The following is a 24,021-nucleotide window of genomic DNA, read 5'->3' on the forward strand; positions in this document are numbered from 1 at the left end:
GTCCAATTTTCAGGTTTGCGACGAGACTGGGATGCGAGGACTTCCGTTCTCCAGAGAACCGCACTTCAATTCCTTTCAACTCTCCTGAATCTTCTTGAAGAGGCGGTTCCGTGCTGTGAGACTACGGCATCGTTTCCCATAGATCCACATAGGGATCGTTAGAAGACAGATGAAGATGTGCAAGCCTCCAATTGTTCCGAACACTTCCATGACACCGGAGCCGGATATCCAATCCGAAATGAAGTAGTTCATGCCTATTTTGATAGTGGTCAGTTGAAGTTCCGCATTGTCAAACTTCATGTATACAAAAGGCTGGTACATACCGAAACTGTAAATATTTCGGAGATTGATCGAAGCAAAGGCTTCCGGTGCTTTGTTTCGATGACATTCGGTGATGTAGCCGTAGACACTTAATGGTCAGTTAACCCGCAGCATATGTAACGGAGGCATAAATGCTTACCCAATGTTCAGAAAAGACATAGCAAACCAGATAAGACTGTAGAGAAAGACGGGACCGATCCAGGGAGTCTCATTCTTCAAGCAAGCCCCGAAACCAAAGAAACCAACAACGCCAATTATGAGGGTCAAGATATTGAGGGCTAGACGAAATTCAGGTTCGTAGATGCCTTTGTTCCAGCGCGCCAACTTCTTCACGGTCCAATCATTCAAAGGTCCGGCCACAAATCCTAGAAGTGCAGCGATTAACGGGCCAATGCTGATCAGACCAATTGCTGAGACAGTGAAATTGTATGGTGGGGCGCTGAATAGTTGTGCCAGAACACTGATCATGACAACTAACCAGGATGTCGACAAACCGTAGGTGATGAAGCCGTAGAGCACCTGTGGGAATAGGAGCATTCCAAATGGTCGAACAATGATCCAAAAGAGGTTTTCATCAGACTCCACACCTCTGACCAGGCGCAACTCTTCCCAAAACGTGTAGGGTTTTTCGTCGGCGCCAGTATAGACTGCATTGACCGTCATTCGGTTTGATGTTGCTGTAGATTCCACATGTTGATCGTGTGCTTTGATTTCGTGGGTGTTTTCTGACGTTTTCTCTTGAACTTCGAGCGTGTCGAAGGTGTGGTCCTCGGTTCCCAGGTCGAGATTGTAGGCCGGGTCTCGTTTGTAGACAGTTTCCGGAACCCATAGGAAGATCAGAATGATGAATACCCCATACAAAATCGCGCAAATCCCGTAGGTCCAGTTCCAGCCCAGGTCCTATCGAAATTAGCATCCCACTTCAAGTTAACACGGTGCAATACTTTTAATGCTCACTTGTATGATATAACCCGAGATGACACTTCCTCCACCAACGCCAACGCTGAGACAAAGACCCCAGAAGGCAAGCCGAAGACCTCTTTCATGGACAAAGTAGATATCTCCTATGACTGCAGTTGTCAATACTTCAAATGGACTCATTCCGATGGCACCAAATATTCGACTAGCAAGAAGAGAGTTGTAGCTATGGGCGAAGTATGCCCAGACCGAAGAGATGAACAGTAAAAGATTTCCGAGGATCATCACCGGACGACGACCGTACTTCACAGCTAGTCCATTGGTGATGAAGCAGGATATTCCGATCGCAAAAATGGCCCAGCCAAGGCCACCATTCAGCTTGTTATAGGAGATGTTAAATTCAGCGGCCATGTCGGCGTATCCAGGCGAGATCATTGGGCCCCTGAAGCAATATTAACATTTTTCTGGTGGACAATAATCTGGGAGGAGCGAACCAGGCACCAACTACAGCCGTGTCCAGACTGATAATGACCAGCAGGAGGTCTTTCTTCCAGATAGACCAATTCAAGGGGTCTCTAGGAGATTCACTGGGCTGGGGAACAAGCACAATATCTTTATTACGCCCTGTACCATGTTTGAGGCCGGAGGTGTCGCGTCCTAAATACCATATTAGTACCTCGAAATAAATAGCACAACTTCAAACTTACCATGAAACTGATGCTCTTGAGCATTGATCATGTCAGCAAGCAAGGCTGTACCCGGCACATGATCAAGGTGATGATCATCGAGAATGCCAAGACCCATTTTGAGATGAGTACGAGGTATCTGGAATGAGATGTCGACTTAAGCCTCGTAGGTAGCTTGGCTGCTGGTATTAGCGACCTCGGATCTTTTTGTTGTTTGAATGATCGCTTGAGACTCAAATCGATGTCCTGGGAGATATTTATTTGACTGATCAGAGATCCCACTCTTGTGCGGGGTGACCGGCTTTGAATCCAGGATCAATCTGCCGTGTAGCCTCCTGACCCATCTGCATTTGAGGCATGACCAAATATGGTATGCTAGGTATGGATGTGAGCTGGAGGCGAATGCCTTAGCATATTCTCCACGAAGTTGGGGTAAGCAGGTAACACTGGGAGAATGCTGGGTATACTCCGGAACCCTTGCTCCAGAGCTTGATAGTCCGCTAGCCGATTCTGGATAATGGATTTCCTTCAATTAGCGTTCGTCCCATCAATCCCACAGTCTCGTAGATGTGGAATCAAAATGACCGTTGTTCATAAATGGATATCTACCCCGGATCCTGAAGGCAATTCCCCAGGCCAACCCCACGGCAGATTGTTGCCATCAACCCTCTTGATACGTCGACGCGTGTTCCGGACCTAAGATGTCTTTTGATGGTTCCGCAGCCGAATGAGTCGGAAGCGGCCTAAGCACAAGACCTCCGTGATCTATAACTATGTGGCAATGCCAATAGAAGGAGGTACCTCGCCACGTGAAGCATCAGAGTCACGAGTGAGTCTTGATGAGCAACCACAAGGTCTTACGGCTTGCATTCCCGGCCCTCCGAACAGACATGGTCACCCACGGGTAGTCACAATCCATGTGTTCCACGTTTTGGTTCAGGCTTTCACAAGTCCCTGCATCTATCTGCATTTCATAGATGGCTTTTTTGCTCCAACATCCTCCCGGGTCGGCTAATTTGCATTGGGATGATCCAGTGACATTCCAAACTGAAGGGAAGGAGCATTCCTTAGATCTGTGTGTAGCTCGAGAGATCAGTTCGACTTGTTTACCTAGAATCGTGATTACCAGTGACACGGGGACTGTGGAGGGCACCGATTATGGATGAAGGTCCGAAGGGCAAGCGATAACATTCCAACAGGATATTTGTGGTCCGCTTAGGGGTGGGTAAACGCAACCTTCGTCAATTGACGTGGGCGAACTGGGCTCCATCTTAGAGACATTGAAAAACTGCAATCGAGCAGACTTTGGAGTGGACGCGACATGCCTAAAATCGACGATACATCAGCGTGAGGCTGAATGGCATCACGGAGATCAATGAATACGAGCCCGGGTGAGGAGGCTGGCGCCATAGCATATCGACATTCGCATGTGCACGCGTGTTTTCGAGGTATGAGTTCGTGTCCTCGGTACAGCAGAAGGGAAAGCCCAAGTACAGCCCTGCCTTGGCATCTTGTTGGGGCTCTTATGGTGCACAGCCACCTACATCTGAGGCGCCAGAAAGCGGGTCGAGACGAGACACCCGCCCCCAGCGGTGGACGCAGCATGCGATCAACTTCATTCCCCTGGCTTTCATGTCCAAGTCATGTGAGATTTCCGATCCTACCAATCATTGCGAAGACGAGTCAAATCTCGGGAGTACTTGTTGCAAGATCCATGAAGATCTCAGAGGACTCACTATCCTAGACACGGAATAGTGGCCTTGTATAGTTGAGATCTCCCAAAGATCTTCGGGGCTTTCTTGCGGGCCTGATATTTAAATTGCCATGGTTTCGAGGACCCGGCCAAGCAGATCGTAGTTGTTGCCCAGATATATAACACGCTTGATGACTGCTGAGATGGCCCCGGCGATTGGTATCTTCAAAAAAGCCACAGAAAGTTATTACCATGCGGTTACCATTTTCAGCCTTGGGGCCTCTTTTCCTGTTGTCCTCTTTGGCAGCGTCACTCTCAGTCCCGTCAACATCCAACAATAAAATTTTGGCGCGATCTTTACTGAATTTCCAGATTTTTCTGTCATATAAGGAGGTAAGCGTTGCTGAATTTTGCTCAATGAATTTCGATCATTTACAATCAATACACAGGCGAATATTTGTGAGACTACAAATGGCGTCAAATCGTACTCCGGTTATGTTCACATACCTCCCAATTCAGACGAGGGCCGAGATTACCCCATAAATACATTCTTCTGGTTCTTTGAAGCCCGGAAAGATCCAGAGAATGCACCTTTGTCCCTGTGGCTACAGGGTGGACCCGGAGCACCATCAGTAACAGCAGCGGTTGGAGAAAATGGTCCTTGCAAAATCGGAAAGGATTCTAAAAGCACCATATCGAACCCATGGTCATGGAACAATGAGGTCAACATGCTTTACCTGGACCAGCCAGTCCAAGTTGGCTTCTCCTATGATACTCTGATCAATGGTACCATTGAAGAAACGGCTTCACCATTTCTGGTCACCCCATTCAATGCAACCGAAGGAAACCCGAAGTTGAACACCACTCATCTCGCTGGAATATTTCCAAGCCAGAAGGTCTCCAACACGGCAAACACAACGCAAACAGCTGCACTGGCGGCATGGCACTTCATGCAGATCTGGATACACGAGTAAGTGATTCCCGCCGTTTGGCCCTTCGATGAGCCTCTCCTTGCGCGCATCGTCAAGTCTGATTTCCCGCAGATTTCCCAAGTACAAACCAAAGCAGAATAAATTCAGCATTTGGTCCGAAAGTTATGGAGGACATTACGGCCCAACATTCTCCGATTTCTTCAACACACAAAATCGTCGCATAGCGGATGGAAGCATCAAGAAGGGCTCGGCTGTTCCCTTGAACCTAGAAACGGTTGGGCTGGTCAATGCCTGCATTGATATCCTGACACAAATGCCAACTTACCCAGAATTTGCCTTCAACAATACCTATGGTATCAAAGCTATCAACGAAAGTCAATATCAGTTCGCCGTCGATAGTTTCCCAGAGTGTCGCGAACATGTGCAAGCTTGCCATACAGCTGCAGATCAGTACGACCCATTGGCCTTGGGGAATAATGCGACTGTGAACAAGGCATGTAAGGACGCTTATGACTTTTGTTTCGCAAGTATGTGGAGCCATTATGATGGAACAAAGGTATAGCCTACCCTCGAGTGCTGCCCAGGGGATGCACAGCTAAGTTATATCTCAGCGAAATGTCTTTGACATTACTGCCACGATTCCAGATTCTTTCCCACCCAAATATGCCGCTGGGTATCTGAATACCAAAGAGGTCCAGACCGCACTTGGCGTTCCACTTAATTTCACCGGCTACTCGCCTGCTGTTAGCACTGGTGCGTTGGATCAAATTCTGGGCTGCTTTCCTGTGCTGATAATGCTTAGGTTTTACCGTCACTGGTGACTTCATCCGAGGGAGAAATCTTGCTATCCTCGGGGAACTATTGGACCGAGGAGTGAAAGTCGCTATGATGTATGGAGACCGTGACTATCAATGTAACTGTAAGTAAATCACTCTAGTCATCGTGCTCATTCTGACCAGAACATAGGGTTGGGAGGCGAGCGGATCAGTCTTGCGATCGAGTCGAAAATCAGTGCAGACTTCAAAAAGGCTGGGTATGCCGACATTCTGCTCAACGACACGTACTCTGGAGGCTCGGTCCGCCAGTATGGAAATTTGTCCTTCTCCAGGGTTTATGGAGCCGGGCATGAGGGTAAGTCTGGATGCATCCTTGATTTTCTTGTCTTTTGCTAACTGTGCCTCAGCCAGCTGGTACCAACCAGAAACCGCCTACCACATTTTCAACCGCGTCATGTCAGATGTTGACGTCTCGACCGGGAAAGTGCCTACCGTAGGCTTGCCAACATATAGCACGAAGGGTCCGTCCTCGGTCTTCAGCATCAAAAGCGCAATGCCAGATCATCCTCCAGCAGAATGCTATTTCTGGGACATCATGGAGACATGCACCCCGACTCAGGCCAAGATGTTCAACAACGGGACTGCGATTATGAAGGATTTTGTGATGATTGGATATGTCTCGAGCAATGGAACTGCTGTTTATTACTAGCTGATTCGATGTTGTCGCAACGAGCAACAGACGCCCAGGGAAATAATTGTTTGATCCTTGGAAAAGTGTCAACCTCGTTCCCTAGAGCCCTTAGGCCCCCACGAGAGCCAAATTGCCGTTTGTGTTCATCGAGCTGATAAATGTGTATTGATCATGCCAAGCTTCGAGCTCATGCATCCTGATTTGGACGTTGAAACAATCGAGGTTCACCGACGGCGAAGATGAGCCCGGATCCGTCCTCGAAGCTTTCTTATGTTCGTGAGTGAGGGCCTGAAATCCTCAATCCGGAATTGCAAACATTTCCAAGCTCAGCGCGGGTCAACCATATTCACGCGGCTGTCTGCCTAAACTAGGTGAGAAGCTGCGTTAAAATCGAAAATGGTCGCGTCGTGAAAGGAAAGGTGTCATGGGCGGGCCAAATTCATAAGTAGGTCGAATCGAGGGCTAACCAAGATTTTACGTCACCTGCAAGGGGTTGTTCCAGGCACCCCCAGGTGGCCTCATTTAACAAACCCTGTTCTTGTGGGGTTTGAGGCTATGGAGAATGGGCTTGGTAGGCCTAATCATAGACGACACCGGAGCATTAACAGGCGTTCAATTGGCCCGCTCGGAAAGATCAGATGACTTAGGCCTCCTTGTCTCGAGAAGCTGGATTCACATATATTCAAGCAGTGTTAATGCAATGAAGGATTGAGCCGTTGATCAGAACTGAATGAGCTCCACAAGTGCGGGATTCTCTCATATTTTGAACAGCCTATGCGATGGATCCAATCAGGAGGAAGCGTCCTTTCCTGCCCAAAACCAAGACGGGATGTTTGACTTGCAAGTATGTCTGCGACAGCGATGCCTCGTACCTCGTTACTGCCGACTTTCACAAGCTAACACGAAACCACGCAGAATACGCAAGGTCAAATGCGACGAGGCCAAGCCTCACTGTACTCGATGTACTTCTACTGGGCGAAAATGCGACGGCTACAGTCCTCCACCTAGCCGGACACCGTCACCCAGTAGTACCGCGCTTATGGAACGACCAGACCTATTCAAATCAGTGGCGGAGAAGCGAAGCTTTTCCTTCTTCCAGAGTCGAGCGTCTACGCAACTCGCCGGTCAGTTTCATATGCTGTTCTGGTCGAACGAGGTGCTACAAGCCGCCATTCACTATCCTTCGGTTCGACACTTAGTCATCGCCTTAGGATCCGCATACGAGTGGTTCGAAAACAGAGCTCCGAGATGCGCAAATGCCGCTGACAGCAGTGGAGGAATGCAGTTTGCCATGCAGCAGAGCAATCATGCTATTCGATACATGGGAGATGTCTTCTCTTTGCAAGGCGCTGATGGCCAGTCAATAGAGAGAATTTGCTGTATACTGACTGCATCCATATTATTCACGTATCTTGCCAGCCTCCAGGGGAACCTGCTTCAAGCTATACAGCATGTACGCTCAGGGCTAAGAGTTCTGCAAGACTTCGAATCTATGGATCACTTCAGTGGACCTCGAAGTCCTTCATACCCAGTCCCGGTGTTGAGATTACGCACTCTACTGATCTCCATCTATGGACAGGTGCGAACCATGATCAACGACGAGTCGCTCTTGAAGTGGCACCATGATCCATTGATCTCTCATTTGGAGCCTGTGAGCTACTTTATGTCGGTGGACGAAGCTCATGGGTACGTCGAGCGGCTTTTCCACAATCTACAGGCTTTCCTGCAGGCCACAGAGCGTTTCCCTCCAAGGACGATTGAAGAACTCACCGCATTTGCTTCCCGGCGCAAACAATTACGCAGTGCCCTGACCGATAGCTGCGAGGCGTTAGACCTTCTTGCCACGCGGTATCAGTCGGGAAAATCCGCAAACGAAAGCAGCGGTATCATCATCCTCCGGCTCTACCACATCCTCATCGACATCCGGCTAGAAATCGATCCTCTCAAACCCGCGAGCAGAGAGACCGCCTTTGATAATCTTCAGGATCGGCTAGAGAAGATCCTGACATACTGCGAACACCTCGTAGAGGAGAACAACACCGTGTACAGAACACCGTCGTGTACCTCCGGTCTTGGAATCGTCTTACCCTTACATACAGTCGCAGCACGCAGCCGAAACCCGCAACGGCGGCGGAGAGCCCTGGATCTCCTTCTCTCAATCGACAGACGCGAATGCCTGTGGGACAGTATACTGACTGGGCGAATTGCAACCAAGACGATGGAAATCGAAGAACACGCACACTCGGCGGCCATGGCACATAGGCTTGAGGACCAGGCGCAGGAGTTGGATCATGCAAGAGTGCGCGAGGTGAAGATTGAATTTACCGAAGAAAAGAAAGTTCTCCTCCAGTATGTCACTGTTGGTGATTGGAAGGTTGGCCGCCGTGGCACTCAACATGTCATTGAGTGGTAAAGAGCGTGCGAACCGTGGTTGGATAGGGATGGAAATCGAAGTCTGAGGCTCGTCTTGAATCTCCGATCCGCCATTCTTTGGAGGACGATTGACCTCGGTGTTAACACTAATTGCTTCACAATACTCGCCGCACCAGTGCTTGCCACATTCTGGAAAAGCTCAATCCAGGTGCGGTATCCCTTACACAGCATGACCCCCTTCAAAGCCCGTTAGCTTGTCGGGTGCGGGAGCCGATCGTCGATCGATGCGATCGACTCCAGCGCCAATTCTAATTCTTCCCGTAACAGGGATCCCGAAATACCGGCGGTCGAAGTCATGCTCATGTCTCAGGGCATGGGGAATGACGTCCCCTGAAGGGGTTCTATACCTGGGTCGGAAGTCTGCACAGTGACCGCGATGATATGTCAGCGCTGTTTCCGTGCCTGAGCGGCTGATTCGCACAAGCGGTCGGTTGAAATTTTTGAGTCCAAAACACTTGCGCCCAGATGTAAAGAATCGATCCCGCAGCTCCCATGAAAGGGCCCGGGATAGCTCATTGCACTACTGAACGGAAGCAATTCGCCTGTGCTGATTCTGGCTGCAGAAGGTGTTCAAGGCCGCCACACCAGGATTTCATAGGAAACAGATTGCAAGCAAGGACTCCGGCACGCTTCTTGAGGTAGAAACCAGAAGATTTACCGGCCAAGGGTTGAAGAGGCTGGTGGTTGATGGCTGTGCCAAAGTGCAAGGATATGACTATATCGTTCCTCGAGCGGTGATAAGGAAAGAAATCAACCAACAGAAGGACTCGGGTACAGAACACGGCAGACATTGCCGGTGCCAGGCTGACCTTGACGCCACTACATAAAGTCGATGAGTAGCTAGACTGTGATCGCAAGCAGTTGACAGGATTTTGAGGGTGACGGACCTCCTCGGCCAGTAGTGATTGCGCGCTTAGTGAGACCCACAACCAACAGGGAAATTCGTGGCACAACTGGCAGGCAGCCCTCAACTTCAACATATGAACAACCAGATAGATAGTCTGTCTAAAAGAACCCTATTCGATTGAGACCAATCGCTCAGAAAATCGCAAGAACTCCGTGTAGAAGCAATCCCGCCGCACCCAGCGCAAAGACGCCCAGTGCAGTCCGGCTCAGCCTCGTCTCCTCCCTGACTCTCCCGATGCTAGTGACGACGCCTCTCTCCTTCAACTTCTCGACATCGCCGCTCGCAGATCCAGTAGAATTATAGTCCGCCCAGGCGATCGTGGAGAGATTCTTCTGATAATCTACCGCGGTTCCGGCCCAATTGTTCGTGATGATGCCGTCGTCGCGCTTCCACCAACTGTTGCAGTTCGGGTCCGAGAAAGAGGTCTTCTGCAGTGCGAGTTGTACGCCGTGCCAGTAGGTCATGGTAGACTCTTCGGAGGGTGACAGGGCGAGGCTCTGGCCGTTTCGTCTTGCGTGGAGGACTTTCTCGATCAGGACGGAGATGTATCGTGTCTGGGCCTCGATGACCAGGATGAGGGAATTGTGTGATAGATTCGTGTTGGGTCCGTAGAGCATGCCGAAGTTGGGTAGGCCGGGGACCGTGACACCCTTGTATGCGTGGCTTGCGTTCGCCCAGATCTCTTCGAGGGGCTGACCGTTCTCGCCGGTGATGCGGATCGGGGAGAGAAATGAGAAGGTTTCGAACCCCGTGGCGAGGACGATAAGGTCGAATCTGTCGGCCGAGTCTCTTCCCACGAATTTAATGCCGTCTGCTGTGAACCGTTCAATCCTGCCTGTCTCGAGTTTGACATTCTTTCTCGCCAGGGTTGGGTAGTAATCGTCACTGATGACGGTCCGCTTACAGCCCGGGTGGTATTGAGGCGTTAATTTCTCCCATAGGTCTGGTCGATCCGGTAGTTGGTCATGGAGCAACTTGTAGTTGAGTGTCCTCATCAGCTCGGCGTATGGAGACTCAGATTTAGTGACGGCAGAATGGAACGTTTCGCGGAAGTCCATTGCCTCGGCTCGTCCCCGCCACCGCAGAGGGGGAAGATATGTATAGGCCAGTCGTTTCCAGGACGGGATTTTGGCATCATGGCGAGGTATAACCCAAGCAGGTGTTCTCTGACATATGGTCAGTTGAGAGGCAAGCTTGGCGACTTCTGGGGCGATTTGTGCAGTGGTAGCGCCTGAGGAAGTCAGCCGGGTTGCATGAGAGGTTGTAGGGTACAATGCTATACCTGTCCCGATGATGGCGATCTTCTTTCCCTTTAGATCATAGCTCCAATCCCATCGTGCTGAGTGCATGATCTTGCCTTGATAGTCTTCATAACCAGATACCTCTAGTCCCTTGGGCTTATTGAGTTGGCCTGTCGCAGCGACCAAGAAATCACTTGAGATCGTGTGGGAGGAGGAGAACTCGGCTTCCTTGCCTCCACCGACTGTGACAGTAGTTTCCCATTTCAAAGTCTTTTCGTTCCAGGTAGCAGCATCGACCGAGGTGTGAAAGCGAGCGTATTTGTAGAGTCCGTATTTTTGTGCTACATCTACAAGGTATTCCTAGCGGCAGTCAGCAAGCCAGTCTGATAAAGTAAATGGAGGCAGACATACCAGAATCTCCTCCTGACCGGGATATAGTTGCGACCACTGGGGGTTCTGGGCGAATGAGTATGAGTACAGTACACTGAAAACATCGCAGCAACAACCCGGAAACTTGTTGTCTCTCCTGACGGACAGTCAGCCTCGTACTTCAAGCATTGAATGTGCAGCTCACCAAGTGCCTCCAAATCCACCACTCTTCTCGAGAATGATAAAGTTCTTAATTTTCCGATTTACCAAGAGATCAATCGCAGTGCACATGCCAGATATGCCACCACCAATGATGACAACGGCAGTGTTTGTCAGGTTTTGATTACTGACCGGTACTTCGGGCCATTGCTTGTCAAGGTCAATCGGCTGGAGACGATGAGATGGAAGATACCAGGAGCTCGGGGTCATGTTGAAGTCGTTTTGATGAGGCTCCTCCTTGTACACCAGTTGATGAGTACGATATATGAATGAAAGTTCCGACCTGCTGGAAAACAATCTTGAGAATGTGGGCGCTCCATGATTATCAATGTCCCAATCCGCAGTACACGATTGGAACTGGCTAGCATTTGATCATAAGGAGTGTCTTGCAAAGGCCATGTCACGGAGTGTCTCAACTCTCGCCGGTCGATGCGAAGTACGCTTTCAGGTAGCTCCCAGCGTATTGTTAACACAGGATTTGATGTCGGGAAAAGCCAATGCCCTCGAAGAATCCCAAATGAGCAGTATAACATTTGGCATATGGTAAGAAGACAACAACTCCACTGCACACCATCTCATATTCTGCCTAGTGGTGTATTCAGGATGGCCTAGAATCCGCGCAAGAATTAGCGCTGGACTAGGCCCAGAAGAGTAGCTGGCCCAAACGTGAGGATTAGGATTTCGGATGACGGAAGACTCGCGCTGCCTCGCCACGGGTTGCGGTGGAAAATGACGGAACTCTAGTTAGCATAGCCTAGATTCTGAAACAACAATCAGTGACAGCGAAGCATTAGGACTTCAATTACTCTTCTAAGCAGTTGCCTCCAGCCGTGCATGGGAAATCACTTGGAGCAACATTAGAGAGTGGATGGGTAAAAGCGTAGTATAAAACTCAATCCGAGGACCAGTATTCTTCATAGACTCGTCAGCGTAACTTCATATATTGCACTAATTTCAGTGTCCGGCTCTCAGAGGTGGTAGGCTCGCCAATAGAGTATCTGCGAGGAACAAGTGTCAACTTCTCCTCCTGGAGCATTATCGATGCTTGAGCTTCAACGAAAGTTTCAACAATTTCATGTTCAATAAGTCTCGGGTGGTCGCATGTGTGAAATCCAGTCACCAAGATCACCGCACCGACTCGGGGTGGGTCAATATTCGTTGGACCACGTTTCGTCCATCCTCATATCTCATTAATGTTCACATCACTCATAGCCTTGGCATCGGCATAAAGAATGAAGACAGGGTGATCTGATGGTAAGTCTGGGTGCTCTCATCCAAAAATGCCCCAACACCACGACCATACTTCACATTTGGTAGATGCGCGATGGGGCTGTTTGGAGCAGCCAGTTCTTTCGGTCCCCGTAAAGCTTTCATGGGTAATTGTACTTTGACCTGCTTGATCTCTGCTCCCAGGGATGGTTCATACGGCCAATGCACGAAGAAAATTTGAATCTCGCCTTTGTCCCAATACTGATGATCTTCCCAAATACGCAACCGTGAAGTTTCTGGGATATCGCTTGCGCAGGAGACATCCAGTCCTTCTTCCTCAAGCTCTATCAGTTTTGAGAGGATGGTGCTTCCAGTTGTGCCTTGAAGGTCACCCTCCATCCTGTTGGTCTGAATGAGCAAGTCAATCGCCTCCCGACGAATGATCGGATCTCGACATCTTCCAGCGATAAACGAGAGAGTGTCAATCACACCGGAGTCAATACCGAATGACACTCTTCTTGGAGAACGGTAATGGTCCCCCAGGGCGACCTTGTAAAGTTGAATAATCTCTGCAAATTTGTCAACATGGTCGTCATAATTGCATTCGGAGTGAGTGCCCAGTGTGTCAATGAGAATTGATGCAACGAGGGCAGCGGATTTGAGAAGTTTCTTGGAGCTGATCAGTGCGTCGTAGCGTTCCAGTGTTGACGCACTATTTCTATCGAGAGCGTCTATCCACATGGAGAGCAGGTTCTGCGTCTGGGAATGCCCTTGCAGAGAAAGCTTTGAAGGGTCCACATTTTCCTGGGCCCATTCAATGATCAACTCCAACTTGTTGCGAGCCTCGAGTAGACTGGAGAACACAGTCGGTATACTCGGTAACGAGAGTGGAACTTCCATTTTGCTTTTCCTTAAGGCCGCACTAATTGCAAGCGCCGAAGGTACATCAACAATGCAGCAGAATCTCATTCGTAATCGTTCAATGATTGGCCTGAGAAAGCTGTTCAAGACTGTTTTCTCACTTTCAGCGAGAATCAGCTCACCGGAAAGCAATCGCCTGTCAATATCACTGATAAGACTGTGGCCTGTCTTTAAGAGTTGATATGCCGTGTGGCTATCCTGTAGGTTTTGCATACAGATGAATATAATGCAGGATATCAAGGTCGAGATGTCCGAAACAGCGGTTTCAACCGCCAATCTCGATGCTTTGCTGCTCTGGTGGAGTGCAATATCCTGTAGGCTGGATCTCTCATCTGACTCTCCATCTATCTCGGAAGACTCGTGGAGTGCGCCAAGTGCAACTACCCCGTGTAGTATGGATCGGTTTAGATGACATGCCTGAAGAATAAGCTTGTTCCAGAAAGAGGCATCTCGCCAGCCGGACCATTCAGGGGCGGTCCGTTGACAGAAGAAGGCAAGGCTACGCAGTTCTGCTGTGTCAAGGCCTGGGAAAGAAGTGATTGTGTGCAATACCCGGGTTGATTGAGTTGTTGGAGATAGAGATGCCGATAGCGCTGCCAGCTGACAAGACCGATATTCATCGGACTGTTTATAGCCTTCAATGTTGGTGTCAAGCTTCAATCCACGTTGGCGAAGAGGGATTTGTTCCAGAGCCTGCTCCGAGTGAACGATACTTCTCTCGCTCCGACTGGTCTTTCTTGGTGGACTGACGGGCTTTGAGGTGACCTCTTGGGCAGCTTTCGCTTTTAATTGACGCTCGTGTTGAACATGCTTCCGGATCTTCCTGGTTTCGGCCTTTGAACTTCTAGATAGAACTTCTGAGGCAACGTCCTTATTGATCCAGAGTAGCGATTCTGGCATGATGGAAGTCGGGATTTGTAAGGGTGCCTAATTGGCCTTTTGTCGCGATGATCATGAGAGGAATTCGATTGTCAATTATCAGGAGATACGTGAATTGGTGCGTGGGGAAAAGAGGAGACATGAGTATTACTACCGTTCTTGTCGTCTAGAATGTCGGTGCCGCATTGCGCGTACCAGTCTGGTGTGCATTCCAAGACGTTTCAGGCCTCATGGAGATGATAACGTCAGGGTCAAGGAATGAGTTGGTGTTCATGGATTGCTGAAAAATCGGCATCGGAGATAATTCGCCCCGTTCCAACTTGGATTGCCAATAGTTGCCACTTCCTCGTGATGGGCTTGACCGAAGAAAGTTAGGCGGCCTTAGGTCTGCCTGACTCCCGTCTTTAGTTAAGGCATTTGGCTTGTCGGGGTCCGTGGCCCCTGGGGGATGCCGATGCTGCCCCCGCGTGTGCTTCCGGTATCGATTAGAATCCGGGGACTCAAGGAGCAGAAGAATTCTTGGCCAGTTCCACAGACCAGGTTCGAGAGCATCATCGAACTTGAAACGCGTACAATTCCAAGGATTGCCTAGATAAGCCTATATGAAATCAATAAAAGCTTACGAGTCTACTTTGTGACTGGCTCGCCCGTCGTGAGTAATAAGCTTGGGATTCATTCTGCGCCCGAGTGTGGCAGTACCAGAAGATAGATAGTGCTTGAGCGAAGAAACCCTGTGAATCCAATGTTCTCACAGAGATCTCCTTATGAACGTGTTACCAAAATTGACTAGTCTGCTTACAGTATCCTAGTGCTCTCAAGCTCTCCCATATCAACCGGAGACGTGCTGTCCCATTATCTACCAAGGGTGGCCTGAACAGCTTACGTCTTCTTCTCCTTGTCGATATCACTTTCCTCTGGAATAGACGAAGTCTGACGCAGCTCTTGGCCCTCATGGACAATGGCCACGTTGATCCTTGGCCCTTTGAACCACTTGCGGCCTGAGATGGCATACCAGGACATGGCAAGAAACATGGCACCGCCGTAGATCAGACAAGTCCAATTCATGCTTAATGGTCCTAAATCGGAGCCTTTGACGGCTGGAAAGCAGAGAGCAGGGGTGATTAGACACCACCACGCAACAGTGATTGCACCCAGAGGCCTCGACCAGCGACCGAGATTCCAGGGGCCTGGCAAGAAGCATGATTAGCGATCCTAGCATAAATAACGGAAGACGGAACAAAATTCAACTTACCTGGCTTAAACCTGCCATGATCAAAGAACAATTTGAGGCCAACGGGGAATGTGAACGCAGTATACTGAGCAATGGCGCCAATACTGAAGACTGCTCCAATCGCGACAGGGCTGGCGAACATCAGCAAACCAAGCAATGCTGAGACAAACAGGACACCCCAAGTCGCGTATACAGGTGTCTTGGTTTTTGGATGGACTTGACTCCACCATCTTGAGCCAGGGATCGCTCCATCGCGAGAGTAGGCAAAGACCACACGGGTTGCTGTGATGGTGCAACCTTCTCCAACAAACCACTGGGCGATGATGTTCAAAGAGAACATGGCGAGACCTGCTTTCTGTCCCAGGACTTGAAGGCATAGACTTCCAAATGGCTGACCATATGCTCCCGCGACGACGTCCGGAATATCCTTGACTGTATAGACGATGACAAAGATAATAGCCCAGCCCAGCCAAAGACCGAATTGAGCAGTCATGACGATTGCGCGAGGGGACGCAATATTTGCATTGCTACACTCTTCAGACAAGTGAAAGGGAGCATCGTAACCACTCATTGTCCATATGGTGGTTAAAAAACCCATGATGACCGCCCAGCCTATTGGCCATTCGGTGCCATTATCAAACTCGGTCCAGACTGCATGCGACTCGTTCGTTTTGGGGCGATTGACGGATCCGACGGGGAACCAGATGAGGAAGATGAAGACGACAGCCAAATTGAGGACGGTTCCGACCTTGTTGACCCATCCAATGAACCAGGTGGACTGCATGGTGACGATGCCGTCCACGAAGAGAAGAAGGAGCAAGGTGAGATAGACATGCCATGTCTCTGGGGTGTAATCAGGGTATGCAATGCTGCCGGCCGTGACCAACATGGCAGCGAGCGCATAATTGACGGAGCAAGGTCCGGTCACAAATCCACAGAAGTTGGACCATCCAACAAACCAAGAGCATATCGGACCCCAGCCTTCAGGAGCCAGTACTGCCGAGGCATAATACAAGCCTCCAGCAGTGGGCATGCTTGAGCACAGCTCGGCCATGGTGAATGCGGTGGCCTGAATGCAGAGGGCCGCGACGAGCCAGCCCCATATCGCACCACCTGTGCCGGAATAGCCCAAGCTGTATCCAATGGTTGATGCGATGGAAGGCAAGAGGCCGAGAACCGAGAACGAGACTGAAAATGATTCCCAGATTGTGAAATCTCTGGAGTGGAGAGATTCGATTAGAAGGTGAGGCATAGCTTGGGAAGTGCTTCTTTTACCTCTTAAACTCCTGTTTGTAACCCAATGCGCCCAAGGTTACCTCGTCGCTGGTTGCGCCCTCCTCAAGGACGGCATGTTCACCGCTTTTGGCAAAGACAGAAGTGACGCCGACGACATTTTCATCGACGACTGTGACCGAACCTTTCCTACCAGCAGCCATGTTGGAAGGTCTTGAAAAGAAAGCTTAGGGCATGACACCTACATGAGTGGACGTTTTGATTGCCGGGAACAGGACGCCTTTTTAAAGGGCATGCTTTCCCCTCTTTGTTGACAATCTAGCTTTGTGATTAAGCGAGGCAGATAGCATGACCTTGAACGGTTGAGCGTGCTTGTCGACTCGCCTGTTCCCATGTCGAAGCTCGGCATTGGTGAGTTTGACCTACGAGGAGTGGTCGTTAGAGTTGGCGATTATCAAAGCTTCAATGACTAGCCATGGTAAGGCAAGCTTTTGAGCCCAGAGTTAGTTAAAAGCGCACCAACTGAACTGGGCAGGTCAAGGGTTCAGTGTGTCACCCATCAATCCTGGTCGTTATCGAATGGCTTTGGCGAAATGAGACATGATTGGCTTGGGAGCGAGTTGCGAATTTCTGGGCTTATCAGCGCAAGAAGACGGTCGGACTTCCACGAATTGTTGGTCACGGTTCAGTGGTCGCATTGGTGGTCGAAGAAGAAACGGTGGAATGCCTATCAATTGCCAAATGAACTTGAAAGAGCTAAATTGTTCAAGTTGGGCGGGGAGGCGGGAAGGAACGAGGGGTACCATGAATTGTCATAGCCGACCCGTTCAGGATTGAATTTCCCTGGGAAGGATGCGATCATTTCTTGTTTGATGTATTATTCACAGGTCGTGGGTGCTGAACGAGTTGTGAATATGATACTTTGGGTGGTCACCGAGCAGATGTTGTCGTGTACCGAGTACTCGGCAAGTACTTGACGGTGGGATGGATGTCGGAGGACGACCACGTGGCTGAACGTGGCCAGAAAGCCTCGTTGGACCTGGCACTTGCATTGCATAGTTTCGCGTGATACCAGTATCTAAAGTACCGAGGCAGATATATAATCATACACGAGATAAGAAACGTACTTGTGTAACTGGTACGAGGTATTAGTGTTGGGGTAGGTGCAAACGGGATTGTTAGATCGCATAGAATCACAATCACCTGAGACCATCGACGTTGAATAAGATCTTGGGCATGTCGAGATAAGAGAGTCTTATCTCGAAGGATTCAATTTCAAGGGCTTCTCGGAGTTCAACGTTAGCGATGAACTCACGCTCGAGAATGGTTGTTATCGCGTCCAAGTCACAGAATTGATGGTGTATGAATTTGAAGCACGTAGAACGATCACATCAGTATGTCGATGGTCTGATGATAATCACGCAGGGTGGATAGTCTCTGACTTGAAAGGAGGAAGTTGTCGTCTTCGAAGTTGCAGCCAAGAAGAACGAGAAACAGGCAATTGTTTCAACGGTGTTGAATATATGAATGAGGAGTCGAGTAAGGACTGAAAGGTTGACATGTAACCAAGAACACCCAAGATAACACAAGCAGTCGTAGAGTGTGGCACAAGCCATGGTCCACTCGTCTGTGGCGTGAGCATAATCAGGGATTATTCTAGAATCATGGGTCTCAGCATGTGCACGGGGATCTATCTATAAAGAAACTGGTGGGTAAATGCAGACTGCAGGAGTACGGAGTTCACGTCACATCAAGCTGTGTGAGACACTCAAAGAGGATCGCCAGAGGAGTAAATGAAACACAACACGTCCAACAACCAAAGGCCACTCAGAGGGTCGCGACAGACAACGTCTGGAACAGAACACCATCCACTGGAATCGAGCAACAGGGTTGGAGGGTTGGAGCATCAAGATTCTAGCCAAACACCGCCTGGACATGACGCCAGAGTTCGTCTTTGTTACGACTCAGCTGAGGCTGAAGCTTCCAGTTGTCTCGAAGAGTTTTGTCGGTTGCAAGAACAGCCGAAACACTCCAGAATATCTTTTCACATTCATGTCCCATCCAAAATGAATCAATTTGGTATGTAGTACACATGTTCACCCCACCAAGTCCGGTACCTGAATCTACGAGTACCTGTTCCTGTCAGAAATCAGAAATCAGCATCTCCATGGCGAATATCGATAACGTTAGGGAGGACCAGTGCCCAGCAACGGCCTGGGTGCTGACCCAGGCGGCCAGGGCTTTGGGGGGAGCTTGGGCCCATCAAGTCGCAGTCGGTGGGGTTATCCAGCCTAACACTCCCTGGTCCGGGCATGGCTTCTAGGCATGATCCCTGTAGCACCACTGCCCATTCCACCAATCCTTGGGCCTCTAACCAGATTTTGGACCGACCGAGTTCCACAACCAGCCCGCTTTTTTGATGGGCGCTACAGACACACCTGCGTCAGTGTCTGAGATCCATCTTGCGTCCTCCATCTTCAAGTCCATCCGACTCACATCACTTTCCTAACATTCACACAAACTCGCACTTGCTCTCGCACTCAGCCTGCTGTCTAGATCAAGTCTACCGGCAACACCATTACATCCATCTTCTCAAAGTCTGACATCTCTTTCACTCTCATTACACCCAACGTATCCGATCTCCTAACCCGCATACAAGACAACGAGCAACCATCCTCACAATCCACGATCCGCGACTACAGAGTTCAGAACAAGGTCCCCAGTAGCACCTTCTCGCACACATGGCACGCAGTCGGTAACACTCCCTCCTCTCCGTGGCCTTGTCGACCAGGACACATCCATATCTACACACCATCATCCCGATCATGGATACCGTTCAGCCTCATTTGTGGGCGGTGGCCCACACTCTCGTTGCCCGCAACGAGACGAATTCCACCTCCTCCTCGACCGCCGCTGCTGAACGACCACCCGCTTTTAAAGCTGTTGGTCTGTCCCTCGCCGTCGCATCTGGCCTCTTCATCGGTATTTCTTTCGTCCTCAAAAAGGTCGGTCTCCTCAAAGCCAATGCAAAATACAATGAGGAAGCCGGTGAAGGCTATGGCTATCTGAAAAATGTATATTGGTGGGGTGGCATGTCCTTGATGATTGTGGGCGAAATCTGCAATTTTGTCGCATATGCTTTTGTCGACGCCATTCTGGTCACTCCTCTCGGTGCCTTGAGCGTTGTGGTCACCACCATCTTGTCCGCCATCTTCCTCAAAGAACGCCTGAGTTTTGTGGGTAAAGTGGGCTGTCTCAATTGTATCATCGGGAGTATTGTCATCGTGCTCAACGCTCCCGAGCAAAGTGCCGTGGCAGACATTCAACAGATGCAGAAATTCGTCATTGCTCCCGGTTTTCTGAGTTATGCAGGTGTAGTCATCCTGGCCTGCACTTTCATTGCGCTCTGGGCCGGTCCAAGATATGGTAAGAAGAGTATGCTGGTCTATCTGAGCATTTGCAGCTTCATTGGGGGCCTCAGCGTGGTTGCCACTCAGGGTTTGGGCAGCGCCGTGGTTGCACAGGCGGGCGGCAAGCCTCAGTTCAATCAGTGGTTCCTCTATGTTCTTTTGGTCTTTGTCGTCGCAACCCTCTTGACCGAGATCGTTTACCTCAATGTAAGTTGCCCTCGAAAGCTGAATCTCCCGGGTCTAACATTCACTAGAAAGCCCTCAACCTTTTCAATGCCGCCCTGGTCACTCCTACCTACTACGTCTTCTTCACCTCTGCCACCATCATCACATCGGCCATACTCTTCCGGGGCTTCAAGGGCACCGCCGTTACCATCACCACTGTCATCATGGGTTTCCTGCAGATCTGTACAGGCGTGATTCTCTTGCAGATGTCCAAATCTGCAAAGGATGTTCCAGATGCCGCCGTCTTCAAAGGTGATCTGGATCAGGTGCGCGAAATTGCCGAGGTGGAACAGCCAGAAACAGAACCGAAAGCAGATGCCATTCGAGGCACTGCCGCCTTGATCAGAAGATTTTCGGTGTCGCGACAAAAGATGGAACAAGAAGAGGCCAGACGGTTACGAGAAGATACCATCAAGGACAACCTCGAACCATTGCGTGAGAATGAGATTGTGGAATGGGATGGCCTTCGAAGGAGGAAGACCGTCATCGGTGAACCTGGCACACCAAATTCTCCAATGGTGCGAAGAAGAACGGTCCATCCACCCTTGGGCATGTCGCATTTCCCAAATCCGGATGACGAACACACAGAGGTAACTCCGGGTTTCTTCGAAAATCTGCGTAATCGTGCTCAATCCGGACGACATACACATCAGCATGATGGAACTGAGGAGCGAGAGCATTCCGCTTCAAGTCCCGTCTATCCAGTCGCCTTGAGTGAGATCAAAATCCATGCATCCAACGCGGTCTCGCCCATTGCCCCTTATGGTCCCGGTAGCTTGGAAGACGCTCAAGAACGAATTTATGGCCTGGCACCTGGGGAACGCAGGGCTCAGGATAGTCGGTTTGGAGGATCATTATCTCAACCGTCACCCAGATCCAAACCTCTTCCAGCCAGGCCTGCTCCTTCGCCAAACCTTAGACCACCGCAGCAAGAGGCTCGCAGACAATTTTCCTTCACCAACTTCCTCCGGCCGGGTTCACGCACCCCAGATGTTGAGAGCTCGGAACAAACATCACGTCTTCGAAGTCGAACTAGCAGCTCAGGTCACGAAAAGAAAGCCATGAAAAATGCCACAGAAGAAGAGAGACTTGGACTGGTCAAGGGTGATTCCCATCTTGCCTTACTTCACCATGAATCTTCTCATTCCCCCGAGCGCGCATACCCACCTTCCTCCCCACCACGTGTGTCTGCACATTCGCCCACAGCCTCCCTTGAAAGTGTTGATGATTATTATCATTATTCGCAACCCCTAGCCCAACATTCTCGATCACTATCTGATGAGGATAACGAGTGGCAGATGACGACCTCATCCGAAAAGACGATCCTCCCCACGAGTCAAGCTCGGATTCCCTCCACGCCACCTACCGGGCTCAGGCAAAGTCCTCCGAGGACCAATCAGCCAGTTCCGCAAGCCACTACGAACATTTACAGCCCCAACAACGGCAGAACGATCAAAGCCACACCTCAGATCGTAGTTGGAGAAGGACCGACACCAGGGGTAGTCACAACAGCAGCATTGGACCGTTTCCAGAGTTCGTCGACGAACCCATATCAGAAACCGATCAACCAAGCCACTCGTGGCTTCCATCAGACAGACATCGAAGATCGCCCAGCCCAAGTCCTCACGGAAAGAGGAAGGCCTGAGGCTGGCTATGATAATGTACCTCTGACGAACACTCGGGAAGAAAGCATTCAAGAATACGATAACAGTCGCAAGCGATTTGAAGAACAAAGTAAAAGAGAAAGAGAGGAAAGGAGACTACGAGCCACTGGGCGCCGTCAGAGTTGGAAACCCTCGGACACAGACAGATGAGGGGTACTTTTGATTTCAAAAGGTCGCAAGATTTTGCACATGGATAAGCAATACTGTACATTTAGAGATATGTTGGCCTTTTTTGCGACGATGGGATAAAGACCCACATGACACGAAACACGCACGACAATAATGGATAGAACAGCGATGAATGAATATAGTGTTTTTTTGGAGCGTTCTGAATGAATCATACTGGCTAGGGACGATATCCAGTTCTTGTGTTCAAGCCATTCGGAACAAGCATCTAGTGTTGGTTACCAGTGATAGAAAAGGACCACGAATGAATCATGTTCACACTGTTACCTATGACAACATAGCAGTCAATAAAAAAGCGGTAGATGAACCACTTCCGCCTGTTTTTACTGTCGTGAGGTTGTTTCAACTTTGATTTTATCTCGGCGGACCATCTGTTTTTAATCGTGTTCAGCCCTGTGTACTGCACAACTGAAGCAATATTGTCTCAATACGGTGGCCGGGCTGCAGCTGACATGACAAGGGCATGGAGTCATATATTCACATTGATATTTAAATAGTCAAGTAGTATTCCTAACCAATCTGATTCTGTTTCTTATTCAAGCAACCTCAGCCTCGCACTCTCGAACCGTCGAATCGTCTCCCTGACGCGCGACATAGACATGTCCTCCAGTGGATCATGGCTTGTCTCTACATGTGCATCTGCATCTTCATCTCCATCTCGATCGTGTAGCGCACGCCGAATGTCAGTAGAGGAATGCGCCGTGTGCGCTGTGGTGGACATTGACATGGCCCGTTCAGCCTGATCCAGCCCCAGACTGGCGAGCAACCAATACTCGGGTGCGTGTCGCCAGAAGCCCGAGCGCTTCCACATGCTCGGCTCGTCTGAGGGCACGTGTTGGTGGTGGTGTGCAGTGGACAGAATTGTTGATGCGGATGTGTTGTGGTGATGGCGGTGTTGTAGTGAGGCGATGGGGACGTCGAAGAATCGTTCGTCGTTGTTCAGGGTGCGAGCGTTCCAAATAGATTTCCAGTTGTTGAGACCCGTGCGGATGGAGGTTAGTTGTGAGTGGGATGGGAGGAGGAGTGACGTTGAGGCGTGGAAGATCATTATGTGGAATGCTGCATCGGGTCTGGTTAGGCAATATTCGATGCTGGGGAAACAAAGGGCAAACTGAGTGTTCTCAAACGCGGTTGATCTGGATGACTTGACTTACAGGAAACAACACACCATAGATTCATGAATCCTTCATGTGAGGCTCGATCCAGCGCGCTGTCGCCCATTTCGCCAGCACAGACTAGCTGAATGAATGAGCAGAGGGAGCGTGGCCGGGGCATGCCCACGTGGCTGATCCACTGCTTTAGGTAACTGAAGCATTCTGTTGCAGTTTCTGCTTGGAAACATGCTTCACTGCAGGCGAGGCCCATTTCTAGCTCTCGTAGAGTAAGTCGCGGTGGAATATTATTGAAGATGACGAATGCTTGGTCGAGAAGAGCTACCCAAAGGAGAGTCCTGGCAATTATCCAGTTAGCGAGGAGTGAGATAGGGAGAGACAGATGAGGAATTGTTCACCGAATCATCTCTTCGACTTCCAAGAAGGCCTGCCACTCGAAAGCATCTGCTGTCAGGGATGCAAGATCGGAATGTCGAGACGTCGAGAATCCCAGAGATCTAGCTGCCTTATGACTATCAGCTTTCACGTGAACCGATGAAAACGATGTAGACATGCAATACCATTATCACATCGCTGAAGCGGCGTCTGCGAATTCTCAATCGAGTAGATAGAGATCCATCCCAGTTCTGACAGATACACACAGTATATGCTGCTTGGATGGCTTGCACGGTGCGACGTCTAGAATGGCCCGACATTTGTCGTGTACCATGCGTGGCTAACGCGAGCAAGAAGTAGGGGTCGTTGAAGATTATATCTTCGATATGA

The 24,021-nt window shown here is 49.9% G+C and overlaps 7 protein-coding genes across 7 annotated transcripts; 3 read left to right on the top strand and 4 right to left on the bottom strand.

Annotated features, from left to right (window-relative positions):
• Positions 1–75: 75 nt before the first annotated feature.
• LTR84_001197 (uncharacterized protein) lies at positions 76–2,043 on the bottom strand (the record flags this gene model as incomplete). Its single annotated transcript, XM_064844823.1, has 6 exons — positions 76–254; positions 324–409; positions 461–1,221; positions 1,279–1,681; positions 1,734–1,896; positions 1,947–2,043. 6 exons carry the CDS (start codon positions 2,041–2,043, stop codon positions 76–78), a joined length of 1,689 nt encoding a protein of 562 aa, XP_064712683.1.
• Positions 2,044–3,870: 1,827 nt separating this feature from the next.
• LTR84_001198 (uncharacterized protein) lies at positions 3,871–6,035 on the top strand (the record flags this gene model as incomplete). Its single annotated transcript, XM_064844824.1, has 7 exons — positions 3,871–4,011; positions 4,068–4,588; positions 4,662–5,106; positions 5,162–5,303; positions 5,353–5,469; positions 5,517–5,681; positions 5,734–6,035. The coding sequence occupies 7 exons, from the start codon at positions 3,871–3,873 to the stop codon at positions 6,033–6,035; spliced, it is 1,833 nt and encodes a 610-aa protein (XP_064712684.1).
• Positions 6,036–6,878: 843 nt separating this feature from the next.
• Positions 6,879–8,430, top strand: LTR84_001199 (uncharacterized protein; the record flags this gene model as incomplete). The annotated part of the gene is made up of 2 exons (XM_064844825.1): positions 6,879–6,885; positions 6,914–8,430. 2 exons carry the CDS (start codon positions 6,879–6,881, stop codon positions 8,428–8,430), a joined length of 1,524 nt encoding a protein of 507 aa, XP_064712685.1.
• Positions 8,431–9,488: 1,058 nt separating this feature from the next.
• LTR84_001200 (uncharacterized protein) lies at positions 9,489–11,396 on the bottom strand (the record flags this gene model as incomplete). Its single annotated transcript, XM_064844826.1, has 4 exons — positions 9,489–10,588; positions 10,640–10,958; positions 11,010–11,124; positions 11,173–11,396. The coding sequence occupies 4 exons, from the start codon at positions 11,394–11,396 to the stop codon at positions 9,489–9,491; spliced, it is 1,758 nt and encodes a 585-aa protein (XP_064712686.1).
• A 996-nt stretch (positions 11,397–12,392) lies between these two features.
• LTR84_001201 (uncharacterized protein) lies at positions 12,393–14,216 on the bottom strand (the record flags this gene model as incomplete). Its single annotated transcript, XM_064844827.1, has 1 exon — positions 12,393–14,216. The coding sequence occupies one exon, from the start codon at positions 14,214–14,216 to the stop codon at positions 12,393–12,395; it is 1,824 nt and encodes a 607-aa protein (XP_064712687.1).
• Positions 14,217–15,074: 858 nt separating this feature from the next.
• Positions 15,075–16,862, bottom strand: LTR84_001202 (uncharacterized protein; the record flags this gene model as incomplete). Its single annotated transcript, XM_064844828.1, has 3 exons — positions 15,075–15,382; positions 15,448–16,643; positions 16,702–16,862. The coding sequence occupies 3 exons, from the start codon at positions 16,860–16,862 to the stop codon at positions 15,075–15,077; spliced, it is 1,665 nt and encodes a 554-aa protein (XP_064712688.1).
• A 2,622-nt stretch (positions 16,863–19,484) lies between these two features.
• LTR84_001203 (uncharacterized protein) lies at positions 19,485–22,108 on the top strand (the record flags this gene model as incomplete). The annotated part of the gene is made up of 2 exons (XM_064844829.1): positions 19,485–20,276; positions 20,324–22,108. The coding sequence occupies 2 exons, from the start codon at positions 19,485–19,487 to the stop codon at positions 22,106–22,108; spliced, it is 2,577 nt and encodes an 858-aa protein (XP_064712689.1).
• Positions 22,109–24,021: the final 1,913 nt, after the last annotated feature.

The sequence above is a fragment of the Exophiala bonariae genome, assembly GCF_035927105.1.
Source record: "Exophiala bonariae strain CCFEE 5792 chromosome Unknown scaffold_1, whole genome shotgun sequence".
Taxonomy (NCBI): Eukaryota; Fungi; Ascomycota; class Eurotiomycetes; order Chaetothyriales; family Herpotrichiellaceae; genus Exophiala; species Exophiala bonariae.